Raw genomic sequence first — 21,186 nt, 5'->3', positions numbered from 1 at the left:
GAACGATGCAGGTGAGATGGAGGCAGATGATCCGCTGTAGTGACTGGAGTAATCTCCCGGTCGATAGCCATACATCGGAATCAATTCAATCGTTCAAATCGCTAAATGTAGTCTTAATTATATTTGTATTATTTGTTCCTTGTTTCGCCCGCATTGCAGTTTTATTGTGAAGCACTTTGATGTACGCTTATCTTTTAAATGTGCTATAGAAATAAACTTTGACTTCTTTTAGAAGCAGCAGAAAGACCAAGAAGAATCCAAACTGGGGGCTTCTTCCACAGGAAATTTATTTTTTACATGTCTGTGACCACAAGTCATGGTAGCTGTGAGATCACCAGTTTTCTTGTGCTGTTTTTTTAAGGATCTCTAACATTACCATGGAAATGGCAGTGGAGGTGGAGAAGTCAGAAGTCGGAAATGTAGCCAGACTGATTGAGTCGTGTGTCTGCCCACCTGGGTACACTGGACTGTCATGTCAGGTAATCACCATGTGGTGGTACAACTGTATACCTGGTGGGGCACTATCTAAAGCACCCTTTCTTCCTTTCCGTGGTTGTGGCTACCGAGGCTAACTAGGTCTGCACCTGGACTTAATCAAGTGAATTAAGCTAGCTAATCAAGTTTAACTAAAAACTGAAACCCTTTTCTATCCAGTTTGTGGAAAGAGTAACTTACCCCCAGTGTCATGGCTGTGTGCAGGCAGGCAGGGAGAAAGGACCCAAAATGCAGGACTCTGAGGCAGATGTAAACTCAAAACACTCAGCTTTATTGTGGGCAGAAAAGGGAACATAAACTTAACTAAACTGGGAATACAGAACTAAACTAGGCAGGCTAGCCGATGGAACACGCGGTGAGGGTGAGTAGACATTAACAACACGACACTGACGCAAAGACACACTGGGCTTAAATACACTGAGAGAGTCATCAAGGAATTAGAGACAGAAGGGGAACACAGCTGGGAGACAGGGAGAGCAAAGCTGGAACACTGACATCAGACAGGAACAAGAACCTTCAAAGTAAAACAGGAAACAAAACACACTTTACTAAGACACGGACTAGACAGAGACAGACTTGACACTGACCAAAACCTACTAAATAATAATCATAATCAAAACAGTATCACTGATCAATCAGAACATAAATCATAATCTAGAAAAACACCAAAGCATGAGAAACAGAAAGCTGGGTCAACATGACCCAGAACCGTGACACCCAGTTCCAAAAAAGTTTGGTTGTTGTGTGAAATATAAATAAAAACAGAATCAATTTTATTAACAGTAGAAACATATCTAATGTCTAAAACAAAACACTTTATTTCATGAAAAATCTTAGCTTATTTTGAACGGCAATATGCCCCAAAAACAGTTGGATTGGGGTAAAATGAGGTTGGAAAAGTAAATAACACTGAAACGAAACAGCTGGAGGTTTGCAACTATTAGGTTTAGTGGCAGCAACTCAGCACCATGACTGGATATAAAAAGATTGTCTTAGAGAGGCATTTTCCTACAAGTTCAAATGGGCAGAGGTTGAGCAAAAAATTACATCTACTAATTGTTAGACTTGTAGTCAAGACCGCCTAAACCAAGACCCAGACAATACCAAGACCAAGACAGACCGAGTCAAGACCAAGACAAAGTCGAGACGAGACCAAGACAAAGACAAAAAAGTCTTTAAACTGCAGCCAGATGCTGCTTCGTTTACGGGTGTCAGGCATATTTATGTGTTTTTGCGACGCACTCGCACAGCCCTCCTCACCGCTGTCTACTGTCTCACTCACTCACTGAGAGGACAGACGCACGCTCCACTTGACTGTTGTGTCTCTCACCCTCTCTGTTTTTCACATAATGATATTATCCTATATCCTCGCATGTGATTGGACACAATATGGAGAATTGGAGCATAGCTGAGCCACTGTGTGAGAGCTGAGCAGCAAAAGGAAATTAAGTGAGGAGCGGCTCTCGCTCAATGGGAGTCGACTCTTCTGATTCACTACAAAGCACTCTCTAAGCACGGCTCTTAGAGCTGATGCTTTTGCGCATGACACATTATCAAACGTTACATTGTGTGTCATGGATACTGTTGACTTCAAATCTCCCGACCACTATGTCGATCTGAGACAGCAAGACCAAGACAAGACAGAGGGATTCGAGACCAAGACAAGACCAAGACCACGTAAAAGTGGTCTCGATACATCCAGCTCTACTAATTGTTGAGTAATTTCAAAATAATGACCGTCAGCCTTGAAAATCTCGTCAGTATATAATATCATCAAAGGACTCCAAGAATCATGCATGTGCGAGGATAAGACTGAAAATTCATTGGGCCCTGCATGTTTTCTATGACATGCATTACAAATAAGCATGTCATAGAAAACACTGTATATGCTCGCTCCGCAATCCTGAAATTCATGTTTGAGCTGTGTCATACAAAGAAAAGGCCATACATACTCATTATAAAAGAATATCTGCCATCATCTCTGGGCCAAATTCAAAATGCAGTGAGACAAAGTGGAAACTGTTCTAATAGTGCCTATGGAATTGGTAGCTTACACAGGACAGGCAACATCACTGCTAAAAGGTGTAGTAAGGTTTTACAGCAACATATACGTCATATACAGATTACATTGTTTACATGAAAAGCCTTGATTATATTTAAGCAAGCCAATGCGAAACTGCACACTGCCTGTATTATAACAGCAATGCTTCACAGTAGACAAGTCTGGGTGCTGAACAGGCCTGCCTGCAGTCCAGACTTTTCAACAACTGAAAACAAAAATCTGGCAACGAAGGCCCAAGACTGTTGAAGTAGTATCTTCTATGAGACAAGAATGGGACAGCAGCCCTCCCAAAAGTCCAGAACTGGCATTCTCCCAGATGTTCATGGCTGAACATGGTAAACATAGGAATATTTAAAGTTTTTTGAAATATTTTCCCAGTTTAATCATTTGATATGCTTTCTATGTTCTGTGTTTGGGTGTATGCGATTTGCAAATCATTGCACATTAAAAAATATATATTTTACACAGTATACATGTTTTTCTGGAACTGTTTGTATTTTTATATTTGAATTTGTATTTGTATTGTTAATGGTTTTGGACGGTTCTGGGGTCAAACATATTTGGGAGCTTCCTGTGTGGATTTCTGCTGGTCCGGGTTTCTCCAGAAGTTCCAGTGTCCTTGCATAGGCTGTAGACATTTCTGTTAATTAAAATTAGATCATGTCATAAGTATGGATGTGAGGTAGCTAAAGCAGAAGTTAAAAATAAAACAGATATAAAATAAAGACTGTTTGTACTGTAAAGATCTTTCCAGTCCAAGGAAGGACTCACATAGAATGGGACAGGCAAGTGAGTAGAAGTAGAAGAGGTTGGAGATGGACATGAACAGACAGAATGTGCTGGAGGCAGAGAGAAATCCCTGCATGCAGTTCTGCAAGGGAGACGAAATGCCCACAGCTGAATTTGGCAGGCAGGAAACGTGCACCTCTCTCCTACACTAAGCAGAGTGAGGCCCAGTTCACTTAACTACGTCTACCATCATCAAAGACATTTCCTGACACATCTCTGCCTCTCTCATGTATCCTTCTGCAGGATTGTGACGTAGGATATTTCCGTCAACCTCAGTCTGAGTTGTCACCGCAGAGCAAGAAGTCGATGTTTGTTCGCCCCTGTGTTCGGTGTCGCTGCAACAACCACAGCGAAAAGTGCGACGCTGAGACGGGACAGTGTCAGGTAACGTGCTAACACTGATTCATACGAGCATTTTAGAGGAGATTGCAAACTAAAGACAGAACCATAGTCAGCGCAGAATATCAAGAGACTGCAGAATTTAGTAGAGTCTGTATTTTTTCACACAGGACTGTAAGCATCACACCAGCGGACAGAGCTGTGAGAAATGTGCCTCAGGTTATTATGGAAGTGTCAAAGGATCCATCGGCGACTGCTCACCATGTGCATGCCCCCTGCTGAACAACAGGTGCACACCTTCATCGAGCATCTTGCGCCTCATTTCTTAATGATTCTTAAATTGTGTAAAATTGTTTTAAAATGTCACAGTTTTAAAATTTATGCTGGAATTAGATATGTTAGCATGGCTATTATATAAAATAAACTTAATTAGGCCTATGATGCTTATTATATAACAGGCTATTAAGATACATGAGCTAAGTTAAGCATGTGTCTTTTAGGCCCAGCTCCTAAACAGCAAAAAGTGGAAACCTTATATCAAAGTAGTCTAAGGAGCTTGCAAAGAAAAGCGTCTGGACTTCTTTAAGTTGCTTGAAGACATTTCACCTCTCATCCGAGAAGCTTCTTCAGTTCTAAGGTCAAATGGTGGAGAGTCCCAGATTTAAACCTAGTGGGAGTTTCTCCACCATTTGACCTTAGAACTGAAGAAGCTTCTCGGATGAGAGGTGAAATGTCTTCAAGCAACTTAAAGAAGTCCAGACGCTTTTCTTTGCAAGCTCCTTTGACTACAATGACCTGGATGACTGAGAACCTTCACAGACTTATATCAAAGTAACTTTAAAAAACTTGTTTCAACTGACAAACAGTCCAAAATACAAACATACTTGCTATATTTAATGTTAATTAATGCCTGGATATAATACAGAATTTTGGTATTGATCAACTTTGGCATGTTGTTATTTTTGTATGTGTGTGTGCAGCTTTAGTCCCACCTGCATTTTGGAAGGAGCAGCAGGTGATTTCCGCTGCACCGCCTGCCAGCCTGGCTATGAAGGGAGATACTGTGAGAGGTGAGATCATTACGTCACATCTGTCTTTAGACCCTTTGTTATATACTGAAGTCGTCATCTAATTAATGCAACTTTTATTGTGAAAATTTGCTTGCTGTGTTTTCACACTGCCATCCTCCAGGTGTTCAGTTGGTTACTATGGTAACCCATCAGTACCAGGCGGTGTGTGTTCACAGTGTAGCTGCAGTGCATGGGGCTCCCTCCACTTGCTGTGTGACGTGCTGACTGGAGAGTGTGAATGTAAGGATGGGGTCAAAGGTCAGTCATGTAACGAGTGTGAAAAGAGGAGCATCTTCCAGGAAGGCGAGTGCGTGTGTGAGTAAATACATTAGACACACACACACACCACACACACACAGACACACACTAACATGAGACACGTGACTAACATGTTCTTTTTTTATTTCCAGCATGTGATGACAAATGTACTGGTATCTTGTTGGATGACCTGGATGAGTTGCACAATCACTTCCTGTTTTTCAACCTGAGTACCATTGCAATGTCATCATACCGGCAGTTGTGGCTGCTGGAGAATCAGACCAGAGAAATGCAGGTACAAAAATGTGATTAAGTTGTTGCTCATGTCGAGATGTACGACATACTGAAATGATGACAACATGTCTCCCCAGGTGGTGTCTTCACAGAACAACTCTGTTATAGTGTCCACATCTAGAGTGGAAGAAGGTCTAAATTATTTGACCTCTGAGCTCGGCTCTCTACTGCAGCAGGTAGGCACACCCGCCTGTCTGCTAAAGGTTCATTACACCACCTTCTGTGTGTCACTCAGAGTGTTTTCACCCCTTTAGTTTTTACTGTAATACATTGCACATTGCAAACAATGTGAGAATGGTACTGGGTCCTGGAACAGTGGATAACATTTGCAGTAATTCTAGAGTTAGCTGCTAGCTAGCTCTGAACACTTTTGTACTCTCCACATCTGATAACTGACTGGTCTTTTAAAACTTCTTTCCCATCCCATCGGAAAATTTTTCCCAATTCCTGATTGGCTAGGTCAACAGTCTGTCTAACGATGTCCAGATAGTGGACGTGTCCACAAACAACAGCTTTTCCCGAGGCGCGCTCCTATTGGAGGGCATCACCAGACTTCAAAACAACATTCAAGGTAAATAACAACAGAATATCAGAATGATGAATAATGAATGCTTAATGACACATTAATTAATGAAACAACGAAGACACCATTACCAACAGCAAACAAGTTGTTTTTAATCAAACGTGAAAACTGTAATTGATTCAGTGCTTCAGAGGGAAGCAGCACACCTGAATCAGACTGCAGAGGAAGGACTGGGTTCAGCCAATCAGACGCATCTGCTGGAGGACGTAGAGTCCATATTAAACAGCATCAAAGATGTAAACCTAACAGCTGCAGAGCTTGTAGCCAATCAGGAGCTCAGGTCTGTTTGAGCAACACAGCAATATAGTTGATACACAAACACACAAGGACAGCGTTAACATGCTCTCTCTCTCTCCAGCCTTTCGGAGTCTCTCTTTCAATCGGTGCAGATCGACTTCCTGTCCAGCAGGGTGGCCACTAGCGACAAGCTTGGCCGTCTCTCTACTTCACTTACTGCTGACATTAAAACACTGCAACATGCAAACACAACGCTGAATGATGCAGTGCAGCACAACATAGAAACAAACGTTCTGCTGGACACTGCACACACATTGCTGCAGCTATATCAGGTAAGTCCACATATACAGACCACAGGCTGAAGCGAAATTACTGGATTGCTCTAAAAAAATATTCCTGAAGTCAAACTGGAAGTGCAGAGCATAGTTGCACATGGTTGAGGATCATAGTCTAGTCCAGGGGTGGGCAATTCCAGGCCTCGAGGGCCGGTGTCCTGGGGGTTTTAGATCTCACCTTGGGTCAACACACCTGAATCACATGATTAGTTTGTTACCAGGCCTCTGGAGAACTTCAGGACATGTTGAGGAGCTAATTTAGCCATTTAAATCAGCTGTGTTGGTTCAAGGACACATCTAAAACCTGCAGGGACACCGGCCCACGAGGCCTGGAGTTGCCCACCCCTGGTCTAGTCTCTCCCCGGCACAGTTTGGATCACCTGAAGGCCTTTCAGGAAACCTTTAGAATAGCCTGATAATATAACCTCGACATAAAATAAAAGAAGTAAATGCATTAACTAGTTTTTGAGCATCACTAATCTCCTGTTGGCTAGGGCCAATCTGCGTGGAGTTTGTTGTGTTTGTTATGTTCAAAATAGCCTTGTAGTCAAAAGCATTGAGAGGTCAGTAAGACTAGAGCAGAGCTCACGGTTTTTTTTTGCTGTTTCTCTGCTTTATAAAACACGCGTGACATTGTCTTAGCATTCTTCTGAAATTCAAAGGCGTCTTGTTGCTATTCTTTCTCTCTTTCTGTCAGTCTGGCCATCAGAACCTAAGTGTGGCGTGTCTGTCTTTGGACTCACAAATGGAGGACAGCCAGCTGCTGCTTGAAAATGCTGTCAGTTTGACGGAGGAGTTAAGAAACCACACCAGAGTAAGAGAAACTATAGTAGTCAATAATAAAGCTTTCCAGCAGACGCTTGCTATAATAATTATGTCACACTGATCAGCAGGTTGAGATGTTGGCTGCTGAGCTGGATCAGGGGCGCCCCCTCCTGAGGAAACAGGTGAATGGTTTGGTAATGGGGCTGAAGAAAAACGATGCTCTGGAGAATGTTTACCGTGCAGAGAAACATGCCCACTTGCTGCAGAGCTATGCTCTCTCCTTGCACAGGTATTTTGTGTTCCTCTTCCTCTGTTTGTGTGCTCCTGCTGTTTTTTCCCACTGAAATAAAAACTCTTCTCTCTCAGTTCTCTGTCATCAGTGCGTAACGTGTCTCAGAATGGTAGTCAGCTGGCTCAGTTTGACAGTGACATCACAGAACGAGTGGACTCTGCCCATCGGATGGCTTCAGTTGCCCTAGTGTCTGCCTCCTTAGCCCTAAACACGGTAAGTCTGTATTTGGCCTGAGACAGCAGTGCAATAAGGTAAATGAGAGGCTGTTGGTATGCAAATGTATAACACCTATATGTATTTGTATTTCAGAGTGTTCAATCGGAGCAGCCACTGTCAAAAGAAGGCAAAGCAAAGCTGGAAGTTTCCTCTGATATTTTGGAAGAAAGCCGAAGAATCAGCAGTGCGGCTGAAGGTGTGATAATGTTTCTGTTTATGAAACAATGATTTGGACTATCATTGCACATCAGCCATGTGTGGACTGAATTACTACTTTTAGATGAAACTTTTTCCTCTTTGTTTTATTTAGACCTGCAGCTGAATGTTTCCATGGTAACTATCAGACTTGGACTTGTCAGAGACAGTGTTCATAACTCCAGCTTGCTTCTCCGTCAGCCCGTCAAAGCGTTACAGAGCCTTTCAAATGGTAAAAGGACTGATATGCGTAATGTACTAATGCACTGACGTATTGAAACAGTGATACTAATACAATACTGATACTCGTGTTTATCAGGTTCTTCTGAGGCATTGCAGCAGACCCAGATTCAGGCTGCAGCAGCGCACTCCAAGTTGCAGGAGGCGATGCAGCGGCTGCAGAAACTCAGAGCACAGCTGAAGGATTCTTCTTCTTTGGTGGAAAACGCTAACAATACATTGAGGGAGACTAGTCAGCTGATGACTCTTACACACACTGCAGGTTTGTCATTAAGATTTTACGCAAATTATTTGGTTTCATAAAAATCCAAATCTTTAGGCAAGGCAAGTTTATTTGTATAGCACAATTCAACAACAAGGTGATTCAAAGTGCTTTACAGAGACATTAAAAAACAAAAACAATAAAAAGCATGATTTAAAATTGATTAAAAAGACAGTAGATAAAATCAGTAGTTAAATGTAAGTTTTGAAATTTAAGCTTAAAGTGTGGATTTGGTGCTTTATTCAAATGCAGCTGAGAACAGGTGAGTCTTCAACCTGGATTTAAATAAACTGAGTGTTTCAGCTGATCTGAGGCTTTCTGGGAGTTTGTTCCAGATATAAGGAGCATAAAAGCTGAATGCAGCTTCTCCGTGTCTGGTTCTGACTCTGGGAACTGATAAAAGACCGGATCCAGATGACCTGAGGGATCTGGAAGGTTCATACTGGGTCAGGAGGTCACTGATGTATTTTGGTCCTAAACCATTCAGAGCTTTATAGACCAGCATCAGAACTTTAAAGTCTATCCTCTGACGGACAGGCAGCCAGTGTAAAGACCTCAGAGCTGGACTGATGTGGTCCACTTTTTTGGTCTTAGTGAGGACTCGAGCAGCAGAGCTCTGAATGAGCTTTTTTAGGTAGACCTGTAAAGATGCTGTTACAGTAATCAAGCCTACTAAAGATGAATGCATGGACTAGTTTTTCCAGGTCCTGTTGAGACATCAGATCTTTTATCCTTGATATATTCTTGAGGTGATAGTAAGCTGACTTTGTTATTGTCTTAATGTGTTTTTCTAAGTTTAGGTCTGCATCCATCACTACACCCAAATTTCTCGCCTGGTCTGTGATTTTTAGGTGTACAGATTGAAGTTCTCTGGTGACCTGTAATCGTTTTTCTTTGGCACCAAAGACTATTACTTTAGTTTTGTTTTTGTTTAGCTTGTTTTTGTTTTGTTTTAGAAAATTGTGGCACAACCAGTCATTAATTTCCTCAATGCATTTACCAAGAGCCTGTACAGGGCCTCGGTCTCCTGGTGACATTGTGATGTATATTTGTGTGTCATCTGCATAGCTGTGATAGTTTATTTTGTTGTTCTTTATAATCTGTGCCAGTGGGAGCATGTAGATGTTAAACAGAAGGGGTCCCAAAATGGAACCTTGGGGAACTCCACATGTGATGCTTGTCTGCTCAGATGTGAAGTTACCTATTGATACAAAGTATTTCCTGTTTTCTAAGTATGTTTTGAACCAGTTTAGTACAGTTCCTGAGAGACCTGTCCAGTTCTCCAGTCGTTTGAGTAATATGTTGTGGTCAACTGTATCAAATGCTGCACTGAGATCCAGTAAAACTAAGACTGACATTGTTCCACTGTCTGTGTTCAGACATATGTCATTAAACACTTTGGTCAGAGCGGTTTCAGTGCTGTGGTTCTGTCTAAAACCTGACTGGAAGGCATCGTAGCAATTATTCTGTTTTAAGAAGTAACTGAGCTGTTGGGAAACTGCTTTTTCAATGATCTTACTTAAAAATGGGAGATTTGAGATCGGCCTGTAGTTGTTCATTTGTGTCTTGTCAAGATTGTCCTTTTTCAGTATAGGTTTTATTACAGCAGTTTTTAGTGGTTCTGGAAACACACCTGATAATAAAGAAAAGTTGACGATCTGTAACAGGTCTGACTCTAAAGTCTTTGAGACCTTTTTGAAAAAACTTGTTGGCAGGACATCTAAACAGCAGGAGGAGGAGTTCAGTTGACCTAAGATGTCCTCCAGGTCTTTGCTGTTAATAGGATACAATAGGGTTAATAGGGTAGGGAAACTGTTTCATGGTGTTTAAACAGTTTTTTGGTGGACACAGTACATATTCTGGATCTGCTGTTGATGTACCAATTGCTTGTCTTTTGGATTTTTTCTGTGAAGAATTTGGCAAAGTCATTGCAGGCCATGGTCGAATGAAGTTCAGCTGCCACTGGCACAGGAGGGTTTGTTAGCCTGTCAACTGTAGAAAATAAGACCCGAGCATTATGGCTGTTTTTAGTGATGATGTCAGAGAAGTAGGACCTTCTTGCACTCCTCAGTTGTAAATTATAATTGTGAAGTTTCTCTTTATAGATGTCATAATGAACCTGGAGGTTTGTTTTTCTCCATCTGCGCTCAGCTTTCCTACACTCTCTTTTTTCATTTTCACCAGTGTGGAGTTTCTCCATGGAGACTTTTTCCTTCCAGAGATAACCTTCACCTTAATGGGAGCAATAGTGTCCATTACATTTAACATTTTAGCATTGAAGCTATTGACGAGCTCATTGACTGACCCTCTGGACAGATCAGGTGTTAATGGGAAGACCTGGTTAAAGATCTCACTACTGTGTTCAGTTATACACCGTTTTGTTATCACTGCTGTTGACGTATTTGTGTGGGCTGAAATTTTACTTTCAAAGAAAACACAGTAATGATCAGACAGGCCCACATCAGACACAGTAACCTTTGAAATGCTCAGGCCTTTGGAGATCAGTAGGTCGAGAGTGTGTCCTCTATTATGTGTGGCCTCTGTTACATGCTGCGTCAGCCCAAGGTTGCCCAGAGTGTCACTCAGGTCTTTAGTCCCTTTGTCCTGAGGGTTGTCCACATGGATGTTAAAATCCCCAACAATAATTACACAGTCGAAATCAACACAGATCACAGACAGCAGTTCACTGAGGTCATTAAAAAAGTCTGTGCAGTATTTGGGAGGCCTGTAAACATTAAGAAACACAACTTTGGATGGGGCCTTCAGCTGTAAAGCCACATATTCAAAAGACTGAAAACTTCCAGGAGATAGCTGCTTACATTGAAATGATTCATTAAATAAGACAGCTTTAGCCTAACTCTTCCTGTTTCCTGTGTGCTCAGCCAATGAGATGCAGCATAAGATGGAGGAGGCAGAATATCGTACACAGCATCTGATGGACAGAATAAAACCAATGAGAATGTTAGGAGAAACATTGAGCAGAAACTTGTCTGACATCCGGGAGCTGATCTATCAGGCCCGCAGACAGGCAGCATCGGTAAGTAAACACTCACACAATGGCTTCTATCACTGTCCCAAAATGATTATAGATGTCTACAAAACTCCTCAAACAGGAAAGAAATGAACAGCAAACAGTTTACCGTAGATAAGGCAGCCTCAACCAGAGAATTAGGACATCTGTGACCAGGATGGATAATCCTGTGACTATGATTATCCACAACAACAGTTATTTCAAGGCACTTTACATTGTAAGGTAAAGACCTCACAATTTCTCTTGATAATGATGGTGTTGTGGTGTAACATCGTCAGATTAAGGTGGCACTGCAAGCGGACAGAGGCTGTGTTCGTTCCTACAGACCATCGATTCAGTCCAGTAACTTCAACACTCTGAATCTGATCGTCAAGACGACCACTCCAAATAACCTGCTCTTTTACCTGGGCAGCAACACTACGGTAAAGACAATAACTTGCTGTTAATGAGTAGTAACAGAAACTGTTTCGTTCTGCAGCCTAACTGAAGCTGTTGTTTCAGATGGACTTCTTGGCTGCTGAGATGCATAATGGACAGGTTTCTCTACTGTGGGATGTGGGCTCGGGCAGCACCCGGCTTGAGTTTCCTGGACTGGATATCACCAACAATAGATGGACAAAGATCAATGCTACACGGTAACAAAACCCCCACAAAACTAAACTAAACGATTTAAACTAATCACACGATTGAAGACGCAGGTGGATATAGGTTTACAGCTGTGTTTGTGTATGCCACAATGTCATGATCCCGGCAGATTTGGATCACATGTTGCACTGTCAGTCCATCAGCTGGATTCTGAGTCAGCTCTGCTGCCAGCAGTAACAACAACATCACCAGGAACCTTCCAAGTTTTAGACATCGACGAAAACAGCTTTGTTTACATCGCAGGGCTGGGAGCTCATACACAGGTACACATCAGGTATGCACGTCTGTGTGCAGGTGAAGAAGGGCTAACTCGGTGTGTTTGATTTCAGCGGCCTGCGGCACTGCGATCGACCACCTTCCAGGGCTGCCTGGGTGAAGTTTCACTGAATGAGCAGAACATTGGACTCTGGAACTATGACCATACAGAGGGAGAGTGTGGCGGCTGCTTCAGCAGGTACTCACACAAGTTTTAACATATTTACGTGTACACAGCACTTACATGGACGCAACACAAACACGTTACACACACAGTTTGCTAAATCTGCACATTCCTTATGCAAATTCTGACTTGTATTTTGTGTCACTCACAGTCCCCAAGCAGAGGAAACTTCCTTTCACTTTGATGGATCTGGCTATTCAGTGGTCCAGAAGTCTCTGCGGTCTACTTCCACGTTAATCGTTTTGCAGTTTAAAACTCTGTCTCCAGTCGGATTGTTGCTGTACTTGGCCTCCAACAACACTGTACGACACACACATTTACAGTCTTTGCTGGGCTTCTTATTTTTAAGGAAACATACACATACCTCACTTTCTGTCATCGACAGAGAGACTTCCTGTCCATGGAGTTGGTGGAGGGGCGTATTCGTTTGACCTTTGACCTTGGCTCTGGTGCTCTGATGCTGACCTCCAACAGGAAGTACAACACTGGAGTGTGGTACAAAATCACACTGCAGAGGAACAAACGCAAAGGTACTACTATTACTCCTAGTAATACTCGTGCTGCTGCTTCCGTGTCCACACTGCTAAATGTTATTTCACATTTTTCTGTGTGGCCAGGTTACTTGTCCATAATGGCAGCTGACCAGTCATCGGAGAAGGAAGTGTTGGAAGCGGACTCTCCTGGAAAGGCCTCTGATCTGAACCGCTCTGATCTTGACCCTATCTTCATTGGTGGATTTCCTGCTTCCAGACCAATCAGGTGAGTTTTTGAAGACAAAGGTGATTATAATATAGCCAGAACCGTGTTATCACCTGTGAATGCCATCTCTCTGGTTGCTAGGCGACAAGTAGCATCCCGGTCTTACGTGGGGTGTATAAAAAATGTGGAGATTGCTCGGTCCAACTTTGACCTGCTAAGGGATGCACATGGTGTCAGGAAAGGCTGCATACTCAAGGTAAGCTCAGACTATACAAGCCCCAGTTATCCCACTTCTACTTGTTGGAAGAGTTTTTCTTGCTCACTAACAGGACATCATCTGATTGTTGGGGTTTTCTCAGGATTATTGCAGGGTCTTTATATTAGAATATAAAGCACCAGTTGTGATTTCTGCACTAAATAATTGAAACTGAATTACAAATTTGGACAGACAAGACCAAAGTGGAGATGTCTGCCAATAATTCACAGTACGATGTTTGGTAAAGACCAACACAGAAAATCAGGACACACAACTCATAGCAACTGTCAAGCATGGTAGCATAGGAGTGATTAGTTTGCTTTTGCAGTAAGAGGACCTGGGCACCTTCCAGTCATCAAGTCTACCATGAACTCCTCTGTATTCTTGAGTCAAATATGAGGCCGTTTCCACAACAGTTAAGCTTGGTCCGAACTGGGTCATACAACAGGACAATGATTCCCAAGCATGCCAGGAAATCTGTTCAGTTGAATTGATTTAGATTCAGTTTTCTGTATATAGCACCAATTCACAACAATACTGGACTCACAGTGCTATTGCAGGGTCTTTATCTCACATTTTTGAAAGAATCCCCAAGAATCAGACAAGCCCCTATATAGTCAGAAAAAATATAGTAATCCGCTGAATACAGCAGCATAACTAAGTGACCAGTGAAACTCCAGAACCTGATTGAAACACTATGGCAGAACCTTAAACAAACCCACAAACCTCCACGAACTGAAGGAATAATAGGGCAAAATTAATCCACAATCACGCAAGAGACTGAAAAAGAAAATTATTATTTTTTTATTTATTAGTTGTTGTTGCTAAAATTGTTTCTACATTCTATTGAATCACAAGGTTTAATTAATTTTCCTCAAGGCTGCACATAATACTACATTGACTATATCTGTCGCCCTGCCTGACTCCATCTCTATTCATCTCAAGTCTCTTTTGAGATCCAAGCTAATAATATACTAATATACACGTTTTAATAAATGCATGTACTGATACATATAATAATGCACAATAATCCACTGAACTAAAGTCCTTGGATGACAAGTAATTTTCAGCTTGTAAATTTAGACAAAACTGATGTTAATTTTTCTGAAGTATGAAATAAAATAACTGTCCAACAGTTGTTTCATTGGCTTCCAGTACTACTGTGAAGAACCTTGGAGTTGTTTTTGTCCTTCAATACACATATAAAACAAATATGTAGAACTTTCTATCACCACCAGCAGGTCATGGCAGATGGCTGCCCCTCCTCGAGCCTGGTTCTGCAGGTTTGTTCCTGACTGTTTCCTTCCCACTATCCTCTGCCTTTGTTACTTTGAGGTTGGACAAAGCAGTGAGAGAAAGCTCATATTTATTTTAGCTTCTCTTCATTGGCTCCTTGTAATTGAATTTTAAATTTTCTTCTCACATATGAAGTCTTGATCAGACCTCATCATATCTTAAAGTCTTAGTATCATATTATCCAGATAGAGTACTTTAGTACTTGGCTCTCGATATGCAGGGAAGCAGAGCCTTCAGCTGTCAAAGCTGTAGAACAAAATCCAAGTTTAGATTCAGGACACAGACACCCTCCATAGGATTAGACTTTGGATTCTCCTTTTTGAAATAACTATTAGTTAACACTGGAACAGGTATCCTTGAACCATTCAGGCTCAAACTACTGATGATGCACTGGGCATTTGTTTCTACTCTCCTCATTTCACTCCTGAACCATACAACTACTGCGACATTAAATTTGTATTTCTCCCCTCCATGGTTGGTGTTTTGCCCTTGTGTCTCCCCTAAATCCCTCAACCAGTTGTTGTAAAATGCTCCAACTATCCTGAGCCTGGTTCTCTCAGGTCACTTCCTGTTAAAAGCGAGTTATTGCTGCCCTTTAACTCTTGCCAAGTACTGCTCGTAGGGTATTGTCTAATTTTTCGGGTTTTCTCTCTAATATTGTACTATAAATATCTTAGATTTTAAAGTGCTTTGAGGTCACTTTTGTTAATTTGTAATGAACACTGATCACACTCGTAGGATAACAGCTTGATTGATTTACAGGTTAGTTGTTTGACTGATTAATGTATTGACCAGGCGGTGCGAAGTGTGTCCCTATTGGCTGGAGGCTATGTTCAGATCACTCCACCATCGTTTGGTCAAGAAGCAGAGTTGCTCTTCTCCTTCTCCTCCAACAACCAATCAGGGGTCCTGCTGGCTGCTTTCAGTAATGACCGCTCACACAAACAGGTGAGACTGATTTAGGTCACATGTATACCAAGTCTATTTGAACTAACAAAGCTATGTGGGTGACACTGCAACCTGAATTTTTCTATGTGTCTGTATGTGCAGTACTTCCTATCTGTTCACCTAGTCTCGGGAGCATTGGAGGTGGAGCTTGGAGAGGTGGGCGGAGCCACACGTAAGGTAACTGTGATAAAGCCTGATGGAGGATCCTTCAGTGACAGAATGAAACATTCTGTGATCATTACCATCAACAAAAAGTAAGTATTAGCATAACATGCTAACTTTTATGCTTCTTCTCACATCTCACCTGTCTGGCCTTTCTTAACTGTCTTTCAGGTCGCTCTCAGTGCAGATTGATGAGGAACATAAGAAGCTTGTGTCCCTGTTGCCGGGTGTATTTTCTCGGCTGTCTCCAGCCTCTCTATTTATTGGTGGGCTGCCTTCAGCTGATGACGCCCGTCTACCAATCAGATTGCAGAAAATATCTAGGTTGTTCAAAGGCTGCATCCAACACCTGGCAGTTGGCAGAGCGTAAGTGTTTTACACATCCAAGTTGTGTCCCAATTCAACGACTGCATATTTCCAATGCCTGCCAAAAGCTTCTTTGAATGCACCCATCTGAAGGCTCCTGAAAATGCAGTTTACAGATGTGTCTCTGTTTTCTGACACCACTGCTTTTTCAATCAAAGAAATCAAAGCGTTCATTTCCAAACTATTCAAAGGCTGATTTAGATCCCAAACCTTTTAAAGCCAGTTGGGTAGTTGAAATGTCAGGCAGTTTCCCCTGACTATTAGATCTACAATTTGCGACCTTCAGAAGAGGTTGTTTTGCCAAGAATGTCCCTCAAAAAGCCTGGAGAGCTTTTCTTGAACACTACTTAAAGAACTTACAGGAAATCATACCAAAGAGAGTTTAGGATGTGCTAAAGAATAAAGCTGGTCATACTAAATACTGACTTTAAAATTCTTTTTTGACCCTTTATACTGTATTTCCATAATTGTTTGCAAGTTTCAGTAATTTTTCATACCAAATATAAAGAAATGGGGATTGGCTCAAGACTTTTGCATAGTATTGTACATCAGACACCAGCAGCAGAAGCAAATTTCCTTAAGTCAAAAAAGAATAAATGGGATTTATGGCTCTAATGGTAAAATTATTTTAGGGCGGTTCCTGATTGTTATCTGCTGCTGTCAGTGTTACCTAGGAGTCAGGTGCGGTGCTTTGCATTACAAGGACTAAGGTCTCCTTGGACTAGACCATCTCATGTAAGAGCCTTCATAGACTGTGTTCTCCAAAGGAGTTCGGACAACAACAGTTTTGATTTTGTGGCTCTGTGCAGGCTTGTTGACCTTTCAGGAGCTCTGAGATATGAGGGGGTGAAGTTTGACAAATGCGTCTTGGAGGAGAAGCTTGGGGATGTGCTCCTTCCTGATGACCAGGATGTAAACGTAACTGCAGACCCTACTCATTTACCTCTACCTCAGCCCACACAGTTTGGTGCCCTGTCACCTGAAGGTCTAACGGTAATTACTATATTCATTATCACCTATTCTCAGTGCATTCATTTTAATTGATTAATTTAATCAATATGTCCGTTTTTATTGATTATTGGTTTTTGATTTATGTGTGTGATGCAGTGTGCATCAGATGGGGAGTTAACCTTTGTGCCGTCATCAGTTCAGTTTGGCTTGTCCAGAAACAGTCACATGACCTTCATTATCAACCCAAGCACAGTCAGAAAGAGGTGAGTTTCCATAGCAACAGAGGCAACTCTCGGGTCACACAGGGGACAGGTCACTTCATCTTTGTATAACACTCCATCTCCGACACTGCTGTGGTGTGTTTGTGTCTCACTCTTGTCTTCACTACTGTGTCTGTTCCCTTCCTCAGTGTGTCGGTGAGGTTGTTAGTTCGAAGCTGGGCCCTGGACGGGTTGATCCTCCTTCTCTCCGACTCCAAGCAGATGGACTTTGTTGTCCTCAGCCTAAAGGGGGGCAGGCTGATGATGTCAGCTGATTTGGGGAAAGGCCCGGCCTCGATCACCTCATCTGTAGCTGTTAACAATGGAGAGTGGCACACTGTGAGTTAATTGGACACGAGGCACTGTAGACGCATCAATGTCAAACTCTGTAAATTTCAACCTGTGTTTGAGGTTTTGGTGTTAAGACAAAAATAGCTTTGTTTGAATGCTGTGGTGTTCACCGTGTCTCAGGTGGTTGCAGAGGTGGGCCGGCGGTTGATGTCAGTGTCTGTCAACAGTTTGAAAACTGAATCCATCTCAGTCAAAGGAAATCAGCTGGATGTGGCCAACAAAGTTTTCCTAGGAGGAACACCTCACACTATGACCAGCAGGAGAATCGGAGTATGATTGTTTTTCATTTTTTCACCGTTAAACACAAAAGACACAAACATTATTACCCCAAATACATCAAATCATTTTATTTGATGTTTTAAAAAAGCATTTTATGTACCTAGAAGAGAAACTCTTGAGTTATTGAACATCTTTTGCACGAGTGTCCTGATTTCACAGGAAGAAATTTTTGCGCTAAGAATTAATATGTAGACAGATTTTCTTTGCGCACATTTTTGAAACTCACAGGTATTCTGACTCTATTGGAAATCTCTCCCCCTTTCTGCTCCCATGTGTCTCCCCCTGTCTTTCTTCCTGTTTGGTTCTCAGGATACCAGCAGTTTTCCAGGCTGTGTTCGGTCCATCAGTCTGAATGGTGTCATGTTGGATGTGTCTAAGCCGGCGTCACAACATGGTGTCACATCCTGTTTCACCAGAGACCAGATAGGAAGTTACTTTAATGGAAGCGGATATGCTGAAATGAGTAAGTCAAACTTGTAGACAAAATCATCTGCGCTGAAGATGAGATGCAGACTGATCGGTCTGATTAGTATAGAAGGACTTTTCACAGCCTATGGTCTGTACAGCTTTTGCCTATAGTTCATATGAGAAGTTACTTTTGGCTGCTTCCTTATTGGGCCACAATTTTGAGAGCCTGTTTTTAGGTAGTTGGAGCAAGAGTTATAATGTTTGGATGATGGGTGTACCGAGATATGAACAAATGAAAGCACATTTTCATAAACTGTATAGGTGGAGTGCACAGACCGTTGCTAATTGTTGTCAAGTTACAGCAATCCACCAACTGCAAAAACACAGAGGTCCACTTGAGAACTAGCATCCATTTTTGTTGACTTCTGTCTACGGATGGCAATTGATAAGAATTTAGCGACACCGATTCCACTGCAAATATCACTTATCGATTCGATTTCTTATCCGTTTTAATTGGGTTCTCATTAGCTTCATCATTGCTAAGAAGCATATCAAAAGCATTGTTATGGGTTACATTACTTTTGTGTTTTTCTGTAAAATGACCTGAAACGCATTGTTTATATTGGTAAATAACCAATATAAACCTGAGGCCAACACAAATCCCTATTCTAATTAGGACACACATGACTTATTTTCTGGGTATGAACTCAAACTCGACAGTAGAAAGTAAAGACAAAAACCAGAACACACAGACTTTAAAGCAGTCAGCACATTGATTGTACTTCAGAAACCTGAACAGGTAGAAACGGGCTGCCGCCTGACTGCTCATCACTGCTTTTTGTTACCTGTTGAAGTTCAGGGTGTGGCTGCTGGGGTGGGTTTTGCACAGATGACATGCTAGCACTGAGGTTGTGTTAGCAGCATAATGCAGTTTGCACTTTAACGTCATGCTCTACACTATTCTCCTCCTCCGGCAATGAACACTATTTTTGTGTGCAGAGGCAAAACTGAAAAAAAAGTGGCATTGTCCAAAAACGTGTGGAACTAGCTGCACGTCACATACTAGACAGGTGTTGGATAGCTGTCTCTAACCGTGATTAAGCTATGATCTGATTACATGCTGTTTCCATCTGCAGTCCATGATGGCTATAAGGTTGGCTCTGACATGACAGTCTCTCTGGAGTTTCAAACAAGTCAATCAGAAGGAGTGCTCCTGGGAATCAGCAGTGCAAAAGTCGATGCTGTGGGACTGGAGATGATCAATGGACAGGTGAGCAGAGATATTCCATTCTATGCATTATGTAAACAGTAATAGGCCTACACCCCAGGGATTTAATGATCTAACTGAGCAAGTTGCCATGTTTTCACGGTATCTTTCTAATAGCTGCAGTAACATCAGAGCTTCTGTTATTCTTGGTTTTTGACTAAAGTAATAGATGTATAGAAAAGGATTGTGCAAACTAAGTTTTAAATATGCAAATGAAGTTTTATTTGCGTAAATAAAGGTGTATCTGTTTTTCTCCTCAGGTGGTTTTCAACGTGAATAATGGGGCAGGTCGAGTGTCAGTGCGTTCTGGTGGCCAGATGCTATGTGATGGGCAGTGGCACCGCCTGCTGGCCCAAAAAACCAAACATGCCCTCAGCCTAACTGTAGATGAGCGAACTTACACCACTGCAAACCCTTACCCACAATCCACCTCTGCTGAAACTAATAACCCTGTCTTCCTGGGAGGATATCCAGGTAAGACCCTTTGAACATAAACAGAATTTAAAAAAAAGATGAACACACCTAAAAATAATTCTAACCTGTCCATCTCTCTGCTGTAGCTGGTGTCAAACAGAACTGCCTGTCATTGAGCTCCAGCTTCAGAGGTTGTCTAAGGAACCTGCAGCTCTTGAAGTCCCACCTGACCAAGACCCTTGATCTGAGTTCTGCTCACTTCCTGTTGGGAGTAACCCCTAACTCATGCCCCGCTTCCTAGCAGTGGCCAGAAAGCATGCCGGATTATGTCACAGAGCAGTATCATTGATTGATGGGCTGTGTAGTGTGAATGTCTCTGCTGATTATTCCTGTGGATTTTGAGTCTCTGTAGTCCAAACTTGAATGATTAAAGTTCATCTTAAAACTAACATATTCATACTTTTTATTTTCTAAGCAAACTTCAGTAACTTCTGCCTGTAAACATGAACAGTAATTAAACCACAGAAGAAACACATTCCTGGTGATCAGTTTGAGTTTTTGAGTAAAGGCACATTTTGTATTTAAGCTCATCATTAAAAAGGAGGAGTCATCTGTCTGTAATCTAAGTAGCATTTTATGTTTAGACATCTGCTGAGGCCATCCTTTTCCATCTACCCATTTTTGTAAATACTTATCTAATTCACTTAGGTGGAGGGTCCAATCTATCCCAGAGGTAACAGAGTGATCGGTGGGGGTACGACCCAGGGCAGGTTGATGGGAGAGTAATTTGAGAGTAATTCTAGTTTATTCTATTAAAGTGGCGTCAAACGAATTTCATATCTCAGCTATTAATGTCCCATCAGTATGTTGGAGCTGGTTCTTCAGCCCTGCTGAGAATCCAGTTGAAAGCACTTTACTTTGATGGGCACAACCACGCGGTCAATCGCATGCAAAGACAGACTGCGATCGTACCATTATCAAA

General features: G+C 42.0%; 1 protein-coding gene across 2 annotated transcripts in view; it reads left to right on the top strand.

Moving 5' to 3' along the window:
• The window catches only part of lama1 (laminin, alpha 1), a 33,597-nt gene extending 12,874 nt beyond the window's left edge, over positions 1-20,723 (top strand). Inside the window, exons 29-64 of one of the 2 annotated variants that reach the window (XM_085286226.1) lie at positions 362-479; positions 3,590-3,730; positions 3,856-3,974; positions 4,666-4,755; positions 4,877-5,070; positions 5,166-5,308; positions 5,385-5,483; positions 5,767-5,878; positions 6,014-6,170; positions 6,249-6,459; positions 7,160-7,276; positions 7,356-7,516; positions 7,594-7,732; positions 7,829-7,931; positions 8,046-8,162; positions 8,250-8,432; positions 11,315-11,469; positions 11,742-11,885; positions 11,965-12,098; positions 12,218-12,371; positions 12,438-12,562; positions 12,699-12,849; positions 12,933-13,077; positions 13,165-13,306; positions 13,388-13,502; positions 15,594-15,746; positions 15,849-16,000; positions 16,080-16,274; positions 17,084-17,267; positions 17,382-17,488; positions 17,635-17,824; positions 17,957-18,106; positions 18,425-18,578; positions 19,660-19,793; positions 20,051-20,264; positions 20,351-20,723. In XM_085286226.1, the coding sequence (XP_085142352.1) occupies positions 362-479; positions 3,590-3,730; positions 3,856-3,974; positions 4,666-4,755; positions 4,877-5,070; positions 5,166-5,308; positions 5,385-5,483; positions 5,767-5,878; positions 6,014-6,170; positions 6,249-6,459; positions 7,160-7,276; positions 7,356-7,516; positions 7,594-7,732; positions 7,829-7,931; positions 8,046-8,162; positions 8,250-8,432; positions 11,315-11,469; positions 11,742-11,885; positions 11,965-12,098; positions 12,218-12,371; positions 12,438-12,562; positions 12,699-12,849; positions 12,933-13,077; positions 13,165-13,306; positions 13,388-13,502; positions 15,594-15,746; positions 15,849-16,000; positions 16,080-16,274; positions 17,084-17,267; positions 17,382-17,488; positions 17,635-17,824; positions 17,957-18,106; positions 18,425-18,578; positions 19,660-19,793; positions 20,051-20,264; positions 20,351-20,505 (5,257 nt within the window). In that variant the 3' untranslated portion in view covers positions 20,506-20,723. Of the gene's footprint in view, positions 1-361; positions 480-3,589; positions 3,731-3,855; positions 3,975-4,665; positions 4,756-4,876; positions 5,071-5,165; positions 5,309-5,384; positions 5,484-5,766; positions 5,879-6,013; positions 6,171-6,248; positions 6,460-7,159; positions 7,277-7,352; positions 7,517-7,593; positions 7,733-7,828; positions 7,932-8,045; positions 8,163-8,249; positions 8,433-11,314; positions 11,470-11,741; positions 11,886-11,964; positions 12,099-12,217; positions 12,372-12,437; positions 12,563-12,698; positions 12,850-12,932; positions 13,078-13,164; positions 13,307-13,387; positions 13,503-15,593; positions 15,747-15,848; positions 16,001-16,079; positions 16,275-17,083; positions 17,268-17,381; positions 17,489-17,634; positions 17,825-17,956; positions 18,107-18,424; positions 18,579-19,659; positions 19,794-20,050; positions 20,265-20,350 lie in introns of both variants that reach the window. The other variant, XM_085286225.1, reaches the window with a different exon arrangement.
• Positions 20,724-21,186: the final 463 nt, after the last annotated feature.

The sequence above is a fragment of the Mchenga conophoros genome, linkage group LG9, assembly GCF_057382185.1.
Source record: "Mchenga conophoros isolate Kocher_MC1m ecotype Shallow Benthic linkage group LG9, M_conophoros_male_GT1.1, whole genome shotgun sequence".
In the NCBI taxonomy this organism is placed as follows: domain Eukaryota; kingdom Metazoa; phylum Chordata; class Actinopteri; order Cichliformes; family Cichlidae; genus Mchenga; species Mchenga conophoros.
The sequence above is the reverse complement of the archived record's forward strand: the minus strand, read 5'-3'. Positions and strand labels throughout refer to the sequence as shown.